We start from the raw sequence: 22,638 nt of genomic DNA, 5'->3' as shown, positions 1-22,638 counted from the left end.
GCAGTTATTTTTGTACATAATTCTACATTTGTAAGTTCAACTTTCATGATAAAGAGATTGCATTACAGTACTTGTATGAGATGAATTGAAAAATACTATTTCTTTTGTTTTTTACAGCACAAATATTTGTAATATAAAATAAGTATAAAGTGAGCATTGTACACTTTGTATTCTGTGTTGTAACTGACATTAATATATTTGAAAATGTAGAAAACATCCAAAAATATTTAAATAAAATGGTATTCTAGTATTGTTTAACAGTGTGATTAATCGCACAATTAATCTTTTTAATTGTGCGATTAATCGTAATGAATTTTTTAAATTGCTTGACACCCCTAATTTCTACAAATCAGCAGCCTCACCATCTCTGCTGTGAAACTGTCCTAAGAACTTTATTCATATCTGTATGTACAATTATCTTTTAAAGTAACTCTATTTTCTTTTTAGTAATAAATCTTAGATTAGCTAATAAAAACTGGCTGTAAATATGTATTTGAGTGAGATCTGAAATATTCATTGACCTGGTGGGTAATGTGTCCAATCTCTTGTGATTGGTAGAACTTTATATATGGTGAATAACAACTTAAATAACCCTCACTATCTAGACTTGGCTGTCTGGGTGAGAGCCAAAGGCTGGATTGTTTAAAGGGAACTTTATTTTGGCTTCTTAGTAACCAGTAAGGTATTACAGAAGCTGTTTTGTTACTGACTTGGTGAATCTAATTATAATAATAAACAACCAGTTTGGGGGATCATCTACCTTATTCTTTGCAGTTTGCTCTGGTTGAGTATTCTCAGTATAGTCCCTCCAGTGACCATGGTCACAGCTATATTTGCAGCACTGTCTGTGACAAAGCTACACACTTGACACTTGACTTTCTCTTCAGTTTGTTACACCTTGTATTGCTACTTCTTAAGTATTCTGCTGCATACGCATTTCCTGGTGTATCAGTTGTTTCTGTGAGAGACAACCTGATTGTATGTTGCCACCCAAGCACATATTACTGGATCATTTTGTGCACTGTTCATCAAGACGCAGATTAACGAATTTCCCATCAATGTTTTTTGCACACAGTTCGATTTCCTTTCTATACACTGGTTTCAGAGTAGCAGCCGTGTTAGTCTGTATTCGCAAAAAGAAAAGGAGGACTTGTGGCAGCTTAGAGACTAACCAATTTATTTGAGCATGAGCTTTCGTGAGCTACAGCTCACTTCATCGGATGTATACCGTGGAAACTGCAGCAGACTTTATATACACACAGAGAATATGAAACAATACCTCCTCCCACCCCACTGTCCTGCTGGTAATAGCTTATCTAAAGTGATCAACAGGTGAGCCATTTCCAGCACAAATCCAGGTTTTCTCACCCTCCACCCCCCCACACAAATTCACTCTCCTGCTGGTGATAGCCCATCCAAAGTGACAACTCTTTACATAGTCAAGTCGGGCTATTTCCTGCATAGATCCAGGTTTTCTCACATCCCCCCCACCCCCATACACACACAAACTCACTCTCCTGCTGGTAATAGCTCATCTAAACTGACCACTCTCCAAGTTTAAATCCAAGTTAAACCAGAACATCTGGGGGGGGGGTAGGAAAAAACAAGAGGAAACAGGCTACCTTGCATAATGACTTAGCCACTCCCAGTCTCTATTTAAGCCTAAATTAATAGTATCCAATTTGCAAATGAATTCCAATTCAGCAGTTTCTCGATGGAGTCTGGATTTGAAGTTTTTTTGTTTTAAGATAGCGACCTTCATGTCTGTGATTGCGTGACCAGAGAGATTGAAGTGTTCTCCGACTGGTTTATGAATGTTATAATTCTTGACATCTGATTTGTGTCCATTTATTCTTTTACGTAGAGACTGTCCAGTTTGACCAATGTACATGGCAGAGGGGCATTGCTGGCACATGATGGCATATATCACATTGGTGGATGTGCAGGTGAACGAGCCTCTGATAGTGTGGCTGATGTTATTAGGCCCTGTGATAGTGTCCCCTGAATAGATATGTGGGCACAATTGGCAACGGGCTTTGTTGCAAGGATAAGTTCCTGGGTTAGTGGTTCTGTTGTGTGGTATGTGGTTGTTGGTGAGTATTTGCTTCAGATTGCGGGGCTGTCTGTAGGCAAGGACTGGCCTGTCTCCCAAGACTTGTGAGAGTCTATACACTGTATCCAGCACTCTTCCTGCAATGTCTGCTCTGCCAGCTGGAGCACAGCCTGGTTGTAATGATTGAATCATGTCAATGCAATGTTTGTTCTGAACAAGACAAAAGGAAAAATTTATTGCATAAATGAACTGAGCAACCTTTTCGTCTATGGAGCTTTGCTGGAATGTGCTGGTCCTGATGACAAATGCAGCCATGGTTTTACGGGGGGATGAAGTCTTTTTTTTTTTTTTTTGACGCTGTCTGACATACGTTTAATTGTTGCCCTGCTGATGGTATCAGCAGATGACTATAAAGTTGTAGACCTTGCAAATGATGGACATTTATAACCCCTCCTGTCTAAGCTGGGCCCTGAAACAAAAGGGTCAAAAAGTCACTCACTCATCTTTACGCAGTGCACTGTCTTTTTTAAAAAAGGGATTGTAAATGAAAGATTCCTCCTACTGAAGCTGTTTGTGCCTCAGTTGAAATGATATAATTTATTCTAAACCCATTTTCATAGGGAAAATAAATCATAAGAATTATCTAAATCTATTTGAACTTTTACCTCTAGCAACATACCAAACAGCTTGGAAAAAAATTTTAATGTCAAAATTCATAAATGCCTGTCAAGGTTCCTCCCCCACTCTGAACTCTAGGGTACAGATGTGGGGACCTGCATGAAAACCTCCTAAGCTTACTTTCAGCAGCTTAGGTTAAAACTTCCCCAAGGTACAAATTAATTTTATCCTTTGCCCCTGGATTTCCACTGCCACCACCAAACTTTAACTGGGTTTACTGGGAAACGTAGTTTGGACACGTCTTTCCCCCCAAAATCCTCCCAACCCTTTTCCTGGGGAAGGTTTGGTAAAAATCCTCACCAATTTGCATAGGTGACCACAGACCCAAACCCTTGGCTCTTAGAACAATGAAAAAGCATTCAGTTTCCTTACAAGAAGGCTTTTAATAGAAGTAAAGGAATCACCTCTGTAAAATCAGGATGGTAGATACCTTACAGGGTAATTAGATTCAAAACATAGAGAATCCCTCTAGGCAAAACCTTAAGTTACAAAAAAGATGCACAGACAGGGATAGTCATTCTATTCAGCACAGTTCTTTTCTCAGCCATTTAAAGAAATCATAATCTAACACATACCTAGCTAGATTACTTACTAAAAGTTCTAAGACTCCATTCCTGTTCTGTCGCTGGCAAAAGCAGCATACAGACAGACACAGACCCTTTGTTTCTCTCCCCCCTCCCAGCTTTTGAAAGTATCTTGTCTCCTCATTAGTCATTTTGGTCAGGTGCCAGCAAGGTTACCTTTAGCTTCTTAACCCTTTACAGGTGAGAGGATTTTTCCTCTGGCCAGGAGGGATTTTAAAGGGGTTTACCCTTCCCTTTATATTTATGACAATGCCTAATAAAACTTTACTTTTAAACAGGTAAACTTCACCTAGGATGCTTGATTATATTGAGCCATAAAAGATCACTTCAAAAGTCCAGCAGTAACAGTAAAAATGTAATTGATAAATACTCCCACAACAAACTAACATACCAATTATATTCTGAACACAAATATATTGAAATTCATAAACAATTAATCCACTCAAAACACAAATGTACGACAATAATCTAAGTAATCATTTACTAGCATAATAAAACATGGCAGGCAGTCTGTAAGAATGGTGCAAAATAAGTTTACTAACCAGTTGATTCAGATTGGTCAGACAAGTCCACATCATCTTCAAAGGCATTGCCTTCTGAGGGCACTTTTTAAATGTTGTTTCCTTTTGACAACCAGGCCTTGCGTTTCCTTGTCGTGCGGTTTACATTTGACTCCTGTTCCCTTTTTACCCAGAGGTAAAGGAATGTCTTGAAAATACTTCCAGATGGGTTTTTTTTTTTAAAAGGAGCTGACGCCATGGCAGGCTTTTCCCTCTAGTTCCCAGGTGTTGAAGTCAACCCAAGAGGCTGCACTCAGTTGAATATTTTCCCTTAGTAAGTTTCCCCGGCGGGTGGAGTTGTAAATATTCATAATCTGAGACCTGAGCCGATCAGAGCTCAGGGAGGGAGAAGCTGTAAAACAGGAGCATGAGGCCTCCTAGGTGGTTCAGCGGATCGTCCTGGTGAGATATATGATGGTGTCTCCTGGAATCACAGGCTGGGTCCCAGAACCTGTCTCTTAAACCCAGCAGCAGAACCCTGGGCCCCCACAAGATCAGTCCCTCACCACAACGCATGACCTATCGTGCCATGTGCATAAATCTTGACCTCCAAAGTTCGATGTTTGTCCCCTGATTTTTTCTTGATATAGAAAAGCAGTGGCTCACGGAATCAGCACATTTATTTTTATTTCAGTGTTTTAAGAAGAGATTATAATAAGTTTAGGCCTGAACATATTTTGTATTAAATTCAGATTTCATTGGAAAAGAAAAAATTATAATAATTGAAACAACAAAATAAAAAAATTCAATTTTAAATCGAAAAAGTCTGATTTTTTGGGTGTGAATCATTGGTTTGTACGCACCGTGACAGGACACCTGGCACGCTGCTGAGCTGATTCTGAACAGCTTTTCAAAGAGCTTTTTGGTGAATACCAGGAACTTGATGAAAGTGCTGAGAATGAGCTCTGAGCCTGCTGGGTGCTCTGACAAAGGGCTTGCCCACTTTGAAAGGCACCGTCACCGGGTTGGAGACCCTAGCCAAGTCTCCAGAGACCAGGAAAATGATATGTCAAAACACTGCACTGGGGATCAGTTAAAGTTGCTCTACAGAAAATCTAAAGATGACGGAAATGCGAAGTGAAGCCATCCAATGGAACCGTCCATCTGCTCAGCCCTGAGCCGCTGGCTCCCCACGAGCACAACCACACACGCCAGAGAATCAACCCCAACCCTAGCTCTGCCTCTGCTTTCCAAAGCTCTCACCACCTCAAAGCCAGCAGCCCTCTGCTCTCACTACCCCTTCTGCTCAGGTTTGGAGCCAGACTCTCAGGAGGAGACGGGCATGCCAAGGGATGCTATCTGCAGTGCAACCTCACCTGAAACAAAGCACAGTGCTTTCATGCACTAATAGTACAGCCAGTGTGGCCAACTCTCCCAAATTCATCACAGTCACGGGATTCTGGTCCCTGCTGAAGCCAGTCTCATGATGATAGAAGCTGCAGCCTTAAGACATTTTAGATGGCCTGGGGGAAATCCCCCTCTGAATGGCTGCTTCCCACTTCCCCACCTCCTGGGGAAGAACAGTCAATCATAGCTGCTGCAGGAGGCAGGAAAGGAAGAAAAACAGATGGCAAAGAAATTGCACATCTACCAAGAGCCTGTGCTTCCTGACAGGGCCAGATGGGGGCACTGCCTCTGGAAAGCCAACACAGGTGCGAAAAGCAGCAGGAGAAAGAAGAAAGAGCTGAAACCTCTGACCTAAGGTAAGAAAAAATGGGGCCGTGTAGTCGCAGGCACTGGAGACAGAGAATCCAGACCCCTTTGTGACCCTGGCCCCAACCAGAGGTGTGGGGCCCCTTACCCCATGCCTGTGTGTCAGCCCCTTATTGCAGGCCTGGTGCCTCAGCACTGTGCCCCATGCCCGTCCCCTCCAGTCAGTGACATGGTCCCCCTGCCCCAGTCTGCATTGTCCCTGCCTGGGCTGCTCCTTTCCATCTACACTGTCTCTTGGGGCACCCAGCGCAGGGCCATCCTCACCTGTACAGGCTCCAGAACAGGCTCACTTAAATCCACCTTTTCGGCATAGGCCTGGAGCAATGTAAATAAGTCCTTCCACCTGATGGCTTCCTGTAGCTCCTGGCGCTGGGCAGCTGGGCTCCTAGACCTCCTCTTGGCGTATTTCCTCTCGACATACTTGGAGATGATGAAATCTTTCCGAAGGGCCCTGGGGTGGTGCCAGCATGGGAAGAGAATTAGAATTCACACGGGAATGCGCAGGCCCTGGAGCACGATTGCTCCTGCTCCACTCTTGGGCAAGGCAGGCATAGGCTCGAGGCTGCCAAGGCAGGCAGCCATCAGAGAGGTGGTGCTTCCCCTCCTCTCCTGCTGCTGGTTCCTTCTTCCCTCTGCCCCTCTTTTCCTCTTGCCCGGCCTCCTACCCTCCTGCACCACTCCCCAGATCCTGCTCCAGAAGCACTGCAAACTCTCGAGATATTTGGTGCTGTCTTAAACTACAGCTGCTGGAGTCAGGTGACTATGTGAGAATCTCAGTTTCTATCCTTCAAAAGTCAGTTTCTGGCCACTGGAAGCCATGTCCCACATGTAAGCAAAAGGCCCACAAATCAGAAGGCAAAGGACATCATCATGATTGGTATGGAGAAAGTAAATAAGGCAGAGTTATTTACTCCTTCTCATAACACAAGAACTAGGGGTCACCCAATGAAACTAATAGGCAGCAGGTTTAAAACAAACAAAAGGGAGTATTTCTTTACAAAATGCAGTCAACCTGTGGAACTCTTTGCCAGCGGATGCTGTGAAGGCCAAGACTATAACAGCGTTAAAAAAAAGAACTAGATAAATTCATGGAGGATGGGTCCATCAATGGCTATCAGCCAGGATGGGCAGTGATGGTGTCCCTAGCCTCTGTTTGCCAGAAGCTGGGAATGGGCAACAGGGGATGGATCACTTGATGATTACCTATTGCGTTCATTCCCTTTGGGGCACCTGGCTTTGGCCACTGTTGGAAGACGGGATACTCGGCTTGATGGACCTTTGGTCTGACCCAGAAGGGCTGCTCTTATGTTCTTATCAAATGTTATCATCTCATGATATCTGGGCTTGACACATGATTTTGATGTGTCAGGTTAGCAATGTCACCCCACCTCGGGAGCACTCTGTAGATTTCTCCGTATGGATTGCAATATGCTACACTAAGGCATGGTGCTGTGAGGTGAGGAATGGGCAGGGCAGGAGTTGAGGGGGGAGCAGAACACCAGCATGGTGCACAAGAGCACATCAGCCCCTGCTGCTGCCCTCTGAACAGGTGGGTTTTAGGGGCTTTCCCCAGTGGCAAGTACTGCGGGTCACAGAATGGTGGAAGCTAGCAATGGAGACACCTGCTGGCCCTTCCAGACTGTCCCTGGCCAGGGCAGGATTGTTCCCCAGGGTTTGTTTTCTAGCATTTTGTCCCATCTAATTTTAAATATCCAAGTCATGGGATTCCTGCCCTGTCCCCTAGGAGGCGCTTGCATCACCTCATATAGCTCACCACCAGGGGGCACTTCCTGAGATGCAGCCTCTCTTTTCTCTCTCTCAGTTTCCACCCATTTCCCCAGGTTCTAGCCCCACAGATCACACTTAGACCATCCCACGCCTAGTTGTGTGTGCCCCCCAGACAGTCTTGCTTTAGCCACATTCCGCAGATTGAGCTCTCTATTCTTCCCTTATAAAGCAGAGCCTCTCACCTCATGGCTGGTTCCATTGCTCTCAGGCTTTTGTCTATATCTTTCTGACAGGGCAATTCCCAGAGCTGGATGCAGTGTTTAGGGATTCACAGATGTTAAGGCCAGAGGGCCCATTGGCATCATCTAGTCTGACCTCCTGCAAATACAGGCCAGAGAACCCATCCAGGGATTCCCAGATCCAGCCCAGAACTTGTGGTTGAGCTAGACTAGAGCTTGAAGGAGACCACCAGCCTTGACTTCAATGTCCAGAGGATCTCAAGAGGTGCCAGTGCAGTCGTCTCCCTGGTCTGTGATTGACACTAATACACTCTACACCCCAGGGGAGCACCCTGTAACCCCCGTATTCGTCATTTACCTATGATTGTGATATTGCATATAAAGCAGGCCATGTAAGGTATCATGGGAAAGGTTATGATCTGCTGAAACCCACTGTTCCATCTAAATATGAGTATCATTAATGCATATGAAGTTATGAGAATTGTGTTGCATGGCTGTCACTTACGTATGCTGTGGGTTTGGGAAGTGCCCAGATACTAGCTTCCCAAAGACAATAACCCGGGGGATAACCAATGCCCAGACGGGTGTCAAACAACCATCAACAGACATTGTCCAGCCAGGAAGCTACAATACAATGACTCACTTGTACAAGGCCACACCAGGGGAATTGCTCAACCTTGCCTGGTGACTCAGCAATGCCCACCGGACATGTCTGGACTTGTGTCCTCCAAGGACTTAGGGTATAAAACAGAACACAGTGGCCCTATGCTTGGCCTTTTCTCCTCCCTTCACCTATGCTGCAAGCAACAAGGATGCTCAGAAGACAGAAGATTTCAACAGAGGAGACTGGCCCAGGTTTAAGGGACAAACCTGTATATTAAGAATGGTGAGATCCAGTGGGGGTGAGAACATTGCTTGATCTAGTCTGATAAGAGTTAAGGTTGAGGCTGACTGTTTATATTTTATTTTCCTTTGGTAACCACTCTAACTTTTTGCCTATCACTTATAATCACTTACAATCTATCTTTTGTAGTCAATACATTTGTTTAACAGTTTATCTTTACCAGTGAGTTTGCCTGAAGTGTTTGGTAAATGTGCTCAGGTTTACAAAGGCTGGTGTATATTCACTTCCCACTGATGAAGTGGTGAACCAATTAATAAATTTCCATTGCTCAAGAAAGGGTCTCGAGCAGCGCAAGACGGTATATTCCTGAGGTACTAAGCTAGGAGCTGAGGGAATCTGGCTGCTGCCTTTGTCTGTGTGATTCGTGAGTGGCTCTAGGACCATTCATGCAATCTAGGTGGCTGTAGGGCTCCACATGCGGTTGTACTGAGTGATAGCCCCTGGAGGGGTTTGCTGCTTGTCACCAGTAAAACATTGTGAGAGACAACCCAAATTAGTCAGTTAAGGGGGCATAGCGGTCCCACAGTCCCAGGTTGTACCCCGGGGTTCCTGTCACAGACATCTTTATCCAGGCAGCCCCGATTCCCTTGGGGCACCTCAGTGCGCTGGAAGTGGAATTTGTTGACTGCTCTCCCTGCTAGCTCTCCAGCAGCTGTTCCTGTTCCCACCTGCTGTGGGCTTATTTGGTGTTATTTCTCCCTAGAAGTACAGTCTTGTATTTTTCCAAATTGAATCTCACCTTGTTATTTCTACTGTGTGTTTCTACTCCCTTTGTTGGATTTCTGCCCTCACTCACACTGGACCTGATCCCCCTTTGGGCTGCACATGTGCACAGTGGCTGTAAAATGCTGCCATTCCATCTCAGTAGCATCCACCGCTCACCATGCCCTGGGGCCCACGACCTACTGTGCCCTGGGGCAATGCGGGGCTGGGCCCATAGTCTGATCTGAAATGTAATTGATGTGAAGAGCATTACTGAAGAGTTGGCACCAGAGGGTATGCCCCTCCCCATGACACCTTCCCATGGTGCACTGTGACTCTCCCACCCCAGAGGAACCCAGGCATGTGTTCCAAGAAAGTGGGGAGGGTGAAAACAGGTGCGGGAGACAGGCTAAGCACCCCAGAGCTCCACAGCTAATACCCCAAAGCCCTACCCGGAGATGTTTGTCCGGGCTCCGGGCTCCTGAGAAACGACTTACATATCACTGCCGGCTGTGGGTTTCAGCAAAGGGCTGGGAAGGTTGGCTTCCAGAATGTCGTTAAAGCCAGAATTACCAATGTTCTTAGCCAGCTGCAAAACAGATAAGTAAGAAACAAGTTGGTGCAACGTACAGCGCTGTGCTGAGAGCTGGGAGCACACGCCAGCCAGTGTACCGGGGCAGGGGGGGCGCTGGACAATAGAGCCCATGGGCAGGGCCAGGTAGGCCTGGGCACAGAGAGCCCGCCTCTCACCGTAAGCTGGCCCATGTTGTAACTAGCTCCTGTCTGTGCAATGCCCTATCCAAGGTGCAGGCAACAGCAGAGCAGGGGGGCGCCCTAAGGGTGTGCCTGTGGGTGGCAGTGGAGCTGGCTTGTTCCCTAAGGGAGCGCAGGTGGTGGCAGAGCGGGGGGGGGGCGCTCTGAGGGAGCACAAGTGGGCAGCAACGGGGGGGGCGCTCTGATGGAGCACGCGTGGGCAGCAACGGGGGGGGCGCTCTGAGGGAGCACGCGTGGGCAGCAACGGGGGGGGGGGGCGCTCTGAAGAAGTGCGCATGTGGGTGGCAGCAGAGCAGGGGGGCGCCCTGAGGGAGCACAGGAGGTGGCAGAGCGTGGGGGGGCGCCCTGAGGGAGCGCGTATGGGCAGCAGCAGAGGGGGGGCTCTGCGGAAGTGCGCGCGTAGGCAGCAGTGGAGCAGGGGGGTGCTCTGAGGGAGCGTAGGGGGTGGCAGAGCGTGGGAGGGCACCCTGAGGGAGCGCAGGGGGTGGCAGAGCGCGGGAGGGCACCCTGAGGGAGCGCAGGGGGTGGCAGAGCGCGGGAGGGCACCCTGAGGGAGCGCAGGGGGTGGCAGAGCGCGGGAGGGCACCCTGAGGGAGCGCAGGGGGTGGCAGAGCGCGGGAGGGCACCCTGAGGGAGCGCAGGGGGTGGCAGAGCGCGGGAGGGCACCCTGAGGGAGCATAGGGGGTGGCAGAGTGCGGGAGGGCACCCTGAGGGAGCGCAGGCGGTGGCAGAGTGCGGGGGGGCGCCCTGAGGGAGCGCAGGGGGTGGCACAGCGTGGGAGGGCACCCTGAGGGAGCGCAGGGGGTGGCAGAGCGCGGGGGGGGTGCCCTGAGGGAGCGCAGGGGGTGGCAGAGCGCGGGAGGGCACCCTGAGGGAGAGCAGGAGGTGGCAGAGCGTGGGAGGGCACTCTGAGGGACCGCAGGGGGTGGCAGAGCGTGGGAGGGCACCCTGAGGGAGCGCAGGGGGTGGCAGAGTGCGGGGGGGGGCGCCCTGAGGGAGCGCAGGAGGTGGCAGAGCGTGGGAGGGCACCCTGAGGGAGCGCAGGAGGTGGCAGAGCGTGGGAGGGCACCCTGAGGGAGCGCAGTGGGTGGCAGAGCGCGGGAGGGCACCCTGAGGGAGCGCAGGCGGTGGCAGAGTGCGGGGGGGCACCCTGAGGGAGCGCAGGGGGTGGCAGAGCGCAGGAGGGCACCCTGAGGGAGCGCAGGGGGTGGCAGAGTGTGGGAGGGCACCCTGAGGGAGCGCAGGCGGTGGCAGAGTGCGGGGGGTCGCCCTGAGGGAGCGCAGGAGGTGGCAGAGCGTGGGAGGGCACCCTGAGGGAGCGCAGAGGGTGGCAGAGTGCGGGAGGGCACCCTGAGGGAGCGCAGGCGGTGGCAGAGTGCGGGGGGTCACCCTGAGGGAGCGCAGGAGGTGGCAGAGCGTGGGGGCTCCCTGAGGAAGCGCAGGGGGTGGCAGAGCGCGGGAGGGCACCCTGAGGGAGCGCAGGGGGTGGCAGAGAGCGGGAGGGCACCCTGAGGGAGCGCAGGGGGTGGCAGAGCGCGGGAGGGCACCCTGACGGAGCGCAGGGGGTGGCAGAGCGCGGGAGGGCACCCTGAGGGAGCGTAGGGGGTGGCAGAGCGCGGGAGGGCACCCTGAGGGAGCGCAGGGGGTGACAGAGCGCGGGGGGGGCACCCTGAGGGAGCGCAGCTGGTGGCAGAGCGCGGGAGGGCACCCTGAGGGAGCGCAGGCGGTGGCAGAGCGCGGGAGGGCACCCTGAGGGAGCGCAGGGGGTGGCAGAGCGTAGGGGGGCCCCCTGAGGGAGCGTGTATGGGCAGCAGCAGGGGGGGCTCTGCGGAAGTGCGCGCGTAGGCAGCAGTGGAGCAGGGGGGCGCTCTGAGGGAGCGTAGGGGGTGGCAGAGCGTGGGAGGGCACCCTGAGGGAGCGCAGGAGGTGGCAGAGCATGGGAGGGCACCCTGAGGGAGCGCAGGGGGTGGCAGAGCGCAGGAGGGCACCCTGAGGGAGCGTAGGGGGTGGCAGAGCGTGGGAGGGCACCCTGAGGGAGCGCAGGCGGTGGCAGAGTGCGGGGGGTCGCCCTGAGGAAGCGCAGGAGGTGGCAGAGCGTGGGAGGGCACCCTGAGGGAGCGCAGGGGGTGGCAGAGCGCGGGAGGGCACCCTGAGGGAGCGCAGGCAGTGGCAGAGTGCGGGGGGTCGCCCTGAGGGAGCGCAGGAGGTGGCAGAGCGTGGGGGCACCCTGAGGAAGCGCAGGGGGTGGCAGAGCGCGGGAGGGCACCCTGAGGGAGCGCAGGGGGTGGCAGAGAGCGGGAGGGCACCCTGAGGGAGCGCAGGGGGTGGCAGAGCGCGGGAGGGCACCCTGAGGGAGTGCAGGGGGTGGCAGAGCGCGGGAGGGCACCCTGAGGGAGCATAGGGGGTGGCAGAGTGCGGGAGGGCACCCTGAGGGAGTGCAGGCGGTGGCAGAGTGCGGGGGGGCGCCCTGAGGGAGCGCAGGAGGTGGCACAGCGCGGGAGGGCACCCTGAGGGAGCGCAGGGGGTGGCAGAGCGCGGGGGGGGGGCGCCCTGAGGGAGTGCAGGGGGTGGCAGAGCGCGGGGGGGGCGCCCTGAGGGAGCGCAGGGGGTGGCAGAGCGTGGGAGAGCACCCTGAGGGAGAGCAGGAGGTGGCAGAGCGTGGGAGGGCACTCTGAGGGACCGCAGGGGGTGGCAGAGCGTGGGAGGGCACCCTGAGGGAGCGCAGGGGGTGGCAGAGCGTGGAGGGCACCCTGAGGGAGCGCAGGGGGTGGCAGAGCGCGGGAGGGCACCCTGAGGGAGCGCAGGGGGTGGCAGAGTGCGGGGGGGCGCCCTGAGGGAGCGCAGGAGGTGGCAGAGCGTGGGAGGGCACCCTGAGGGAGCGCAGGAGGTGGCAGAGCGCGGGAGGGCACCCTGAGGGAGCGCAGGGGGTGGCAGAGCGCGGGAGGGCACCCTGAGGGAGCGCAGGGGGTGGCAGAGCGCGGGAGGGCACCCTGAGGGAGCGCAGGGGGTGGCAGAGCGCGGGGGGGGCGCCCTGAGGGAGCGCAGGGGGTGGCAGAGTGCGGGGGGTCGCCATGAGGGAGCGCAGGAGGTGGCAGAGCGCGGGAGGGCACCCTGAGGGAGCGCAGGGGGTGGCAGAGCGCGGGGGGGGCGCCCTGAGGGAGCGCAGGGGGTGGCAGAGCGTGGGAGGGCACCCTGAGGGAGAGCAGGAGGTGGCAGAGCATGGGAGGGCACTCTGAGGGACCGCAGGGGGTGGCAGAGCGTGGGAGGGCACCCTGAGGGAGCGCAGGGGGTGGCAGAGCGCGGGAGGGCACCCTGAGGGAGCGCAGGGGGTGGCAGAGCGCGGGAGGGCACCCTGAGGGAGCGCAGGGGGTGGCAGAGCGCGGGAGGGCACCCTGAGGGAGCGCAGGGGGTGGCAGAGCGCGGGGGGGGCGCCCTGAGGGAGTGCAGGAGGTGGCAGAGCGTGGGAGGGCACCCTGAGGGAGAGCAGGAGGTGGCAAAGCGTGGGAGGGCACCCTGAGGGACCGCAGGGGGTGGCAGAGTGCGGGAGGGCGCCCTGAGGGAGCGCAGGGGGTGGCACAGCATGGGAGGGCACCCTGAGGGAGCGCAGGGGGTGGCAGAGCGCGGGAGGGCACCCTGAGGGAGCGCAGGGGGTGGCAGAGTGCGGGAGGGCACCCTGAGGGAGCGCAGGGGGTGGCAGAGCGCAGGGGGGGCGCCCTGAGGGAGCGCAGGGGGTGGCAGAGCGCGGGGGGGGCGCCCTGAGGGAGCGCAGGGGGTGGCAGAGCGTGGGAGAGCACCCTGAGGGAGAGCAGGAGGTGGCAGAGCGTGGGAGGGCACCCTGAGGGAGCGCAGGAGGTGGCAGAGCGTGGGAGGGCACCCTGAGGGAGCGCAGGGGGTGGCAGAGCGCGGGAGGGCACCCTGAGGGAGCGCAGGGGGTGGCAGAGCGCGGGAGGGCACCCTGAGGGAGCGCAGGGGGTGGCAGAGCGTGGGGGGGGCGCCCTGAGGGAGCGCAGGGGGTGGCAGAGCATGGGAGGGCACCCTGAGGGAGAGCAGGAGGTGGCAGAGCGTGGGAGGGCACTCTGAGGGACCGCAGGGGGTGGCAGAGCGTGGGAGGGCACCCTGAGGGAGCGCAGGGGGTGGCAGAGCGTGGAGGACACCCTGAGGGAGCGCAGGGGGTGGCAGAGCGCGGGAGGGCACCCTGAGGGAGCGCAGGGGGTGGCAGAGCGCGGGAGGGCACCCTGAGGGAGCGCAGGGGGTGGCAGAGCGCGGGGGGGGCGCCCTGAGGGAGCGCAGGGGGTGGCAGAGCGTGGGAGGGCACCCTGAGGGAGAGCAGGAGGTGGCAGAGCGTGGGAGGGCACTCTGAGGGACCGCAGGGGGTGGCAGAGCGTGGGAGGGCACCCTGAGGGAGCGCAGGGGGTGGCAGAGCGTGGAGGGCACCCTGAGGGAGTGCAGGGGGTGGCAGAGTGCGGTGGGGGCGCCCTGAGGGAGAGCAGGAGGTGGCAGAGCGTGGGAGGGCACCCTGAGGGAGCGCAGGAGGTGGCAGAGCGTGGGAGGGCACCCTGAGGGAGCGCAGGAGGTGGCAGAGCGTGGGAGGGCACCCTGAGGGAGTGCAGGGGGTGGCAGAGCGTGGGAGGGCACCCTGAGGGAGCGCAGGGGGTGGCAGAGCGCGGGAGGGCACCCTGAGGGAGCGTAGGGGGTGGCAGAGCGCGGGAGGGCACCCTGAGGGAGCGCAGGGGGTGGCAGAGCGCGGGGGGGGCATTCTGAGGGAGCGCAGCTGGTGGCAGAGCGCGGGAGGGCACCCTGAGGGAGCGCAGGGGGTGGCAGAGCGCGGGAGGGCACCCTGAGGGAGCGCAGGGGGTGGCAGAGCGCGGGGGGGCGCCCTGAGGGAGCGCAGGGGGTGGCAGAGCGCGGGGGGGGCGCCCTGAGGGAGCGTAGGGGGTGGCAGAGCGTGGGAGGGCACCCTGAGGGAGCGCAGGGGGTGGCAGAGTGCGGGGGGGCGCCCTGAGGGAGCGCAGGTGGTGGCAGAGCGCGGGGGGGCGCCCTGAGGGAGCGCGTATGGGCAGCAGCAGAAGGGGGGCTCTGCGGAAGTGCGCATATGGGCAGCAGCGGAGCAGGGGGGTGCCCTGAGGGAGCGCAGGGGGTGGCAGAGCGTGGGGGTGGCGCCCTGAGGGATCGTAGGGGGTGGCAGAGCGCGGGGGGGCACCCTGAGGGAGCGCGTATGGGCAGCAGCAGAAGGGGGGCTCTGCGGAAGTGCGCATGTGGGCAGCAGCGGAGCAGGGGGGTGCCCTGATGGAGCGCAGGGGGTGGCAGAGCGTGGGGGTGGCGCCCTGAGGGATCGCAGGGGGTGGCAGAGCGCAGGGGGGGAGCCCTGAGGGAGCGCGTATGGGCAGCAGCAGAGGGGGGGCTCTGCGGAAGTGCGCGTGTGGGCAGCAGTGGAGCAGGGGGGCGCCCTGAGGGAGCGCAGGGGGTGGCAGAGCGCGGGGCGGCGCCCTGAGGGAGCGTGCGTGGGCAGTTCCCTACCAAGAGCTCAGAGGTTGCAAGCTTGTCCAGAGACAGCGACTGGATGCGGGAGTGGTGCACGCCCATCTCTCGGTGAATCCCGGAGCACTCGATGCAGATCAGGATGCCCAGGTTAATGGAGAGCCAGCTTGGGTCTGTTGGGGAGACAGCACATTGCTCTGATTAGCACCCCCATCCTGCCAGAGGTGCTGGGCAGTCAGGGGCACAGGATGGGGTGAACAAGACACCTTGTCAACCACTCAGTCTCACCCCCCCTCTCCCCGGCCTACAGTGGGGCATCTGAGCAGGTGGTGGGAATGGAGAAGAGAGAGGATGAAGGTGGGTGGATGGACTGGGACAGAGACAGGAAAGGAAGGAGAGTGGAAGGGAGACGATATTGGGAATGAAGGTACATGGACAGTGAGAGCCAGATTCCCCTCTCCAGACCAGGTGCACTTTACTGAGGGAGTCCTTGCTGGGACTAGAGCTGTCAGAGCTCCTCTGCTTTCCTCCATGCAGCCTCCGGCACCCCGCAGGGGAATGGCTGGAGCACAATGCTCTCTGGTAGTCTCAAGCTGGTGGATAGTCCCTCAGGGACCACAGCTGGGTGGTGCAAATCAGAGCAGCCCCCAGGATGCTTTCGTCTGTGCCGGGGGCCAGGCACAGAATCAGGGAGGCATAACTGGACAGAATAGAGAATCTGGGCTGTAGAAAAAAATGTGAGAACAGGAAGGGGAAGTGCCATGGGGTCCAAGGAGCCGCTGGCCACTTGACTTTACATGATCGACTGAGTGGAGGATGGCAAAGGGGGCTGTTTATGGCAAACATGGAAATATAATTTGAAAATGTCCCAGCTTTGGATAGGGGTGGGAGGAGAGTGGGGAGCTCCTTCCCCCCAACTGGCCCCTGTTGGGTCTGGGCAGGGAGCTCCTTCCCCCCCTTGGAGGCTGTCATCCCCCTGGGGTTTGTGGATGGGAGCTGACAGGTCTGCTGGCTGCTTTGCCATGCCGTTGCTCTGGGTTGCACATGCTGCGTGCAGTGGCGCTCAGAGCAGGTCTACACTTAAAATGGCAGATCTGCACGGGTGCAGCTGCACCGCTGTAGCTATTTGGTGAAGATGCTCTTTCCCCGACGACCCATGGAAATGCACTCTCCATAGCTGCTGGTAGTGACGGGGCTGCCCATGGGGGTCTGGGAATGGGGGGCGTAAATTCACTGATTTTAAAGGTACCCCTAGAAGGAGTTTCCAGGCCACTGCTCCTCCCCCCAGTTCCCTCTCTGGAGCGAGAGGTTGGTGCCTTGTCCTCGCAGGTCCGTGTCCCTGTGTGCTAGGGCTCCAGCTTAGGTGCAACTCACACAAATGCTTGGTCTGGACATTGCTCTGGGCAGGGACCTGCCTTGCTATTGGCTCTGTCTGTAAAGGGCCATGCCCCCTCTGGAGCTAGCTCCCTAGCAATGAGACTCAAAGAAAGAACCTGACTTAGTCAGTCTCACACAACATGCCAGCTGCCAGTGCCTGGAAATGTCTGAGCTCAGGCCCGGGGGGGCACAGAGAACTGTAGGCTAGTGGCTAGAGCACGGGACTTGGCTTTATGCCAGACTCTGACACTAACTGGCTGGGTGACCTTGACCAAGTCATTCCCCTCCATGTGCCTCCATTCCCCCTGGGAAAAGGGCAAATGCTGACGGGGTTTGTAGGCTGCTGCCAGAGCAGAGGTGATCGCTCTGCCAGTGCTCCAGTACAAGGCAGTTCCTGGAGTTTCTTGCCCGACATCCCACTTTTAATACTCTCAGATTCCAAGGCCTCATCTAATCTGTCCTCCTGCATACACAGGCCAGAGAACCCCAAATAATCCCTGTCTTCATTCAAAACTTGCCAGGGCTGGAGAAGTCACCACTCCCCAGCAGGATTGTCTGGCTATGTGGACTCTCTCCTCAGGCCCTACGCTACCAGCACTCCCAGCTACCTTCGAGACACCACTGACTTCCTGAGAAAACTACAATCCATCGGTGATCTTCCTGAAAATACCATCCTGGCCACTATGGATGTAGAAGCCCTCTACACCAACATTCCACGCAAAGATGGACTACAAGCCGTCAGGAACAGTATCCCCGATAATGTCATGGCAAACCTGGTGGCTGACCTTTGTGACTTTGTCCTCACCCATAACTATTTCACATTTGGGGACAATGCATACCCGCATGGCCCCACAGTATGCCAACATTTTTATGGCTGACTTAGAACAAAGCTTCCTCAGCTCTTGTCCCCTAACGCCCCTACTCTACTTGCGCTACATTGATGACATCTTCATCATCTGGACCCATGGAAAAGAAGCCCTTGAGGAATTCCACCATGATTTCAACAATTTCCATCCCACCATCAACCTCAGCCTAGACCAATCCACACAAGTGGTCCATTTCCTGGACACTACTGTGCTAATAAGTGATGGTCACATAAACACCACCCTATACCGGAAACCTACTGCCCACTATACTTACCTACATGCCTCCAGCTTCCATCCAGGACACACCACACGATCCATTGTCTACAGCCAACCTCTAAGATACAACCGCATTTGCTCCAATCCCTCAGACAGAGACAAACACCTACAAGATCTCTATCAAGCATTCTTAAAACTACAATACCCACCTGCTGAAGTGAAGAAACAGATTGACAGAGCCAGAAGAGTACCCAGAAGTCACCTACTACAGGACAGGCCCAACAAAGAAAATAACAGAACGCCACTAGCTGTCACCTTCAGCCCCCTTCTAAAACCTCTCCAGCGCATCATCAAAGATTTACAGCCTATCCTGAAAAATGATCCCTCACTCTCACAGATCTTGGGAGACAGACCAGTCCTCGCTTACAGACAGCCCCCCAACCTGAAGCAAATACTCACCAGCAACCACACACGACACAACAAAAACACTAATCCAGGAACCTATCCTTGCAACAAAGCCCGATGCCAACTCTGTCCACATATTTATTCAAGTGACACCATCATAGGACCTAAACACATTAGCCATGCCATCAGGGCTCATTCACCTGCACATCTACCAATGTGATATATGCCATCATGTGCCAGCAATGCCCCTCTGCCATGTACATTGGCCAAACCGGACAGTCTCTACACAAAAGAATAAATGGACACAAATCTGACATCAGGAATCATAACATTCAAAAACTGGTAGGAGAACGCTTCAACCTCTGTGGCCACTCAGTAAAAGATTTAAGGGTGGCAATTTTGCAACAGAAAAGCTTCAAAAACAGACTCCAATGAGAAACTGCAGTGCTTGAATTAATATGCAAACTAGATACCATTAACTTGGGTTTGAATAGAGACTGGGAGTGGCTGGGTCATTACACTTATTGAAACTATTTCCTTAAGTTAAGTATCCTCACACCTTCTTGTCAACTGTCTAAATGGGCCATCTTGATTATCACTACAAAAGTTTTTTTCGCCTGCTGATAATAGCTCATCTTAACTAATTAGCCTCTCACAGTTTGTATGGTAACTTCCAACTTATCTGTATGTGTGTGTGTATACATATATATGTATATATCTTACTATATGTTCCATTCTATGCATCCGATGAAGTGGGCAGTAGCCCACGAAAGCTTATGCTCTAATAAATTTGTTAGTCGCTAAGGTGCCACAAGTACTCCTGTTCTTTTCACTCCCCTTAGTAAACCCTTCCACTAAATGTACACCTCTGTACAGTCTGAATGTGTCTAGCTTCAACTTCCAGCCACTGGAGTGTTAGACCTTCTCTGGTAGACTGAGGAGCCCGCCAGCAAATATTTGTTCCCCACGTAGGTATTTCTAGACTAATCATGTCCCCCCTTAACCTTCTCTTCGTTAAGCTAAATAGAGTGAGTTCCTTGAGTCTATATCACTATGAGGTAGGTTTCTAATCCTTCAATCATTTGCATGGCCTCTTCTCTGAACCCTCACCAATTTATCAGCATCCTTCTTGAACTGTGGGCACCAGAACCGGACTTAGGATTCCAGCAACAGAGGGCAGGAGTGACTGAGTGGGAGGAGCCAAAGGGCGGGGTGGGGGCAGGAGGGACTGATTTCGGAGGTGCAAAGGGTTCAGCAAAGTGGTGTCTGAGGGGACTCAGTCTCCTCTCACTGAGCAGTTTCACAGCAGGATCCTTCCATTGATTCGGGGGGGGGGGGGTGAAGGGGGGGGTCCAAGGAGTTTGAGGGCAAATCCATGGTCCCCTCTCTCAAGGCTGTAATTCAGGGAAAGCTCTATGTGGGGCTCCCGCCAAACTGGGTATTTCTGCAGGAGGGAGGAGTGCAGGGCATTTTCCCAAGGAGCTGTGGAAAGCCCCTGAATGGCGCTCGTGATGGGGGTGAGAGCAGTGGTGTGCTGGCTGGGGTGGGGGTAGGGTGCCCAGATGCTCCCTGCCACCCATGGCTCCAGCAGCCCCGTGCTGTGAGTGGAGTACAGGGCTGCGGAGGGGCTAGCAGCTGCCTTCGAGACGGCTGCTGGCTTGGCTGGAGCAGGGTCATTGCATCACTGTGCTGAGTGCTGACTGCGCAGCAGCTGTACGGTGCCTGTCCCTGTCCCTGTCCCATCCTCCCATGACTACGCTCACCTGGTGCTGAGCAGTCGCAGCACACGCTGTTCCCTGGCATGCACTTGATCTCCTCAATGATGGCCCTGGTCAGCCCCTCCATGCTGCTCTCTCGACTGCCATGCACCCGGCTGAAGGCCACATTCAGAGCCTCCTCCTTACTGTTGCTGAGAACAGAAATCCAGCTGCAAGGAGGAGGAAGCTGTTGTCAGAGGGGCCCCTGTTCCATGTCAGGAAGGGGGTACGGGCTCTGTACTCTGGTGCACGGGGGAGCAGAGGCGAGGGCTAGGCATGAGCCATTGCTGCCGTGCTGCGCCATCGCCCCCTGTGTGCTCAGGGCTAACACGGGCAGGGTGCCTGGGGCAGTGGAGACCTCGAGTTCTGCACATGCACATTGCTCTGAGGAGGGACTCTGCCCCATGGCCTCACCCTGGCACTTGGCAGGAGCCCCAGAGTGGCTGCAGAGCAGCATCTCAGAGCTGCAGGGGTGGGGACTGTGCTTCCAGACCTGCCCCGCACCTTTAGCCTTGCACCAACACTTGCCTGGGGTGGGCCAAAGCTCGCTACAGGCCTGTGCAGGCTCAGAGAAGGAAGTAGGGTGGGCTCACAGCAGGCTCCTCCCCACACCTCATTACTGGCAGGAACTTGGTAGTGAGGGCCGGTGAACTCAGACCGGCCATTGCTGCCCTCTGGCTGGTGCGTCTCCCTGCAGGGCAGACAGAGGCAGCCCAACAGAGAACACCACTTTTCAACCCCCACATTCACAGCTGGGGATGGGCAAGAGAAGGAGGCTGGAGGCAGCAGACCTTTGCAGGCAAGTCCCACTGCTCCAGCCGGTGCTAGGGACGGGCAACACGGAGGCTGCTGGCTCTTCTGCTCCACACGCAGGCCTGGGAGCCCGGGGCCATTGAATTCCAGCCATGGCCTTGGGCAAATCAGGCATCAGCAGCCCCTGCCTCAGCCTGGCTACCCTGCTGCCCTCCCTCCTGGAGGGGCGAGGAGGATGCAGGGCTCCAACCTGCGGCAGAGGAGTGAGATGGCCCAAGGAGCTGCCTCCCATTCAGCAGCTCACAGGGCTGGTACTTGTCCCCCACAAGAAGCCTTATGCCACTTGGCCATTCTGCTCCCGACTCAGCGCAGTCCCTGCTCCCACTCTGGTACTTACGCGGTGCATTCCTGCTCGTCCTCCGCCAGGAAGTGGTATGTGCGGTTATCTGAGATACACAGAACCATGTGTGTTTAGACCTGAGACAAACCGGCAGCCAGAGGGCACCAACGCCACCCAGAGGCAGCTCTCTGCACTCCCCATGTGAGGGGTGTGTGGCACAGTTCAGCACACAGAGGGGGCCGCTCCTACGCCGTTCACTCGCTCAGCCTCTGCGGCCAATGTGCATGGGGTTAGCACCCTGCTTGCCCCACCCGAAGGTGGTGCCAGGGGGGCCAGGTGCAAGAGCTCTGGCCCACATGCCCGTAGGCTGCAAGCATCTGAGGCTGTGAAGGTGCTACACCACTGAGCTCTACCCCTCTTTCTCTGTCAATCTTTCCTCAGCCCCAAGTCCTTTCAGGAAGCCAGCCAGGGTGTTGTGTTTTACTGAGCTGCACGTACAGCACCAGGCAGAATGGGACCCTGACTCGGAGCACTGCTGCCATACCAACACCTAGGAACGCCTGCGGTGGGCTAAGCTGCCTGCATCACAATGTGCTTGTTACCAAACCTCCGCTTTCCCCTGCTAGTGCCACCCGGCCAGCCAGACGTCCAGCATGGGCATACGCTGGCGAATCCCGCTGGGGAGATTCCTTTCATCACAACACCCAGGCTCTGTGTTTGCCAAGCAGCTTGAAAGCTCAGAACTGCCAACGGCCTCGCAAACCTGCTCCGTATCCCCATGCCCTGGGCCTGGCCTAGAGCTCCCGATTGGAACCACACAAGTAATGCCCCTGCCCTGCACCTTGCTGCATTGGTTCCCTGAGTCAGAAATTCAGCATGCGGCTGCCCATCGGGCCTTCCCCAGACATTACGAAACAGACAATGGGACTCACGTGAAACGAGGTCGAAGCACTTCCTATCATCCGGGTTCGGCTTCACTTGGCAAGTCAGCAAATTCAGGTTGGCTGGTGAGCGGTTTAGCTAGTGGATGGAAGATGGAGTACTTGCAGCATTGCTAGAATAGCAACCCCTGGGGGCAGGTCCCGGCAATGCTCCCAAGCGATTAGGGTCACTGAGGCAGGGAACAGGGAGGAAGAACTTCTCAGCGGTTAGGGACAAACCTAAACTTGGGAGACTCAGGTTCAAGGCCCTGCTCTGTCAGAGCCTGCCGGTGTGAGCCTGGGGAAGTCACTTAGTCTCTCTGGCCTCAGTTCCCCTTTGTCCACGGGGATAACAGCCCTGCCCTGCCTCCCACGGGAGCTGTGAGGGGAATCCATTGAAGCCTGTGAGCGCTCAGCTAGGCCAGTGACAGGGGCCAGACAGAATGCAGTCGGCCTTCCCAGTAACCCATGCACTTTGTCCTTGCCGGTGCTGTCATCAATAATAATAAACAAAATCACAGCAATGACCTTTCCCCTGCTCCTGGATGCTGGGTGCGCTCTCCGTGCCGGCTCTCAGGCTGGGCAAGACCC

The 22,638-nt window shown here is 55.5% G+C and overlaps 1 protein-coding gene across 2 annotated transcripts in view; it reads right to left on the bottom strand.

Moving 5' to 3' along the window:
* The window catches only part of LOC125622208 (arf-GAP with SH3 domain, ANK repeat and PH domain-containing protein 2-like), a 122,150-nt gene that overhangs the window by 43,292 nt on the left and 56,220 nt on the right, over positions 1–22,638 (bottom strand). For both annotated transcript variants that reach the window (XR_012664741.1, XM_048819996.2), the window contains exons 12-17: positions 22,060–22,147; positions 21,185–21,233; positions 20,041–20,204; positions 15,453–15,586; positions 9,659–9,750; positions 5,853–6,039 (exon numbers count right to left, since the gene is read on the bottom strand). Coding sequence is in view for 1 of the 2 variants with exons in the window: in XM_048819996.2 (XP_048675953.1) it covers positions 5,853–6,039; positions 9,659–9,750; positions 15,453–15,586; positions 20,041–20,204; positions 21,185–21,233; positions 22,060–22,147 (714 nt within the window). In the remaining variant the exon portion in view is untranslated. The remainder of the gene's footprint in view (positions 1–5,852; positions 6,040–9,658; positions 9,751–15,452; positions 15,587–20,040; positions 20,205–21,184; positions 21,234–22,059; positions 22,148–22,638) is intronic.

The sequence above is a fragment of the Caretta caretta genome, chromosome 13, assembly GCF_965140235.1.
Source record: "Caretta caretta isolate rCarCar2 chromosome 13, rCarCar1.hap1, whole genome shotgun sequence".
Lineage (NCBI taxonomy): Eukaryota > Metazoa > Chordata > Testudines > Cheloniidae > Caretta > Caretta caretta.
Note: the sequence above shows the minus strand (reverse complement) of the source record. Positions and strands in the feature narration are given on the sequence as shown.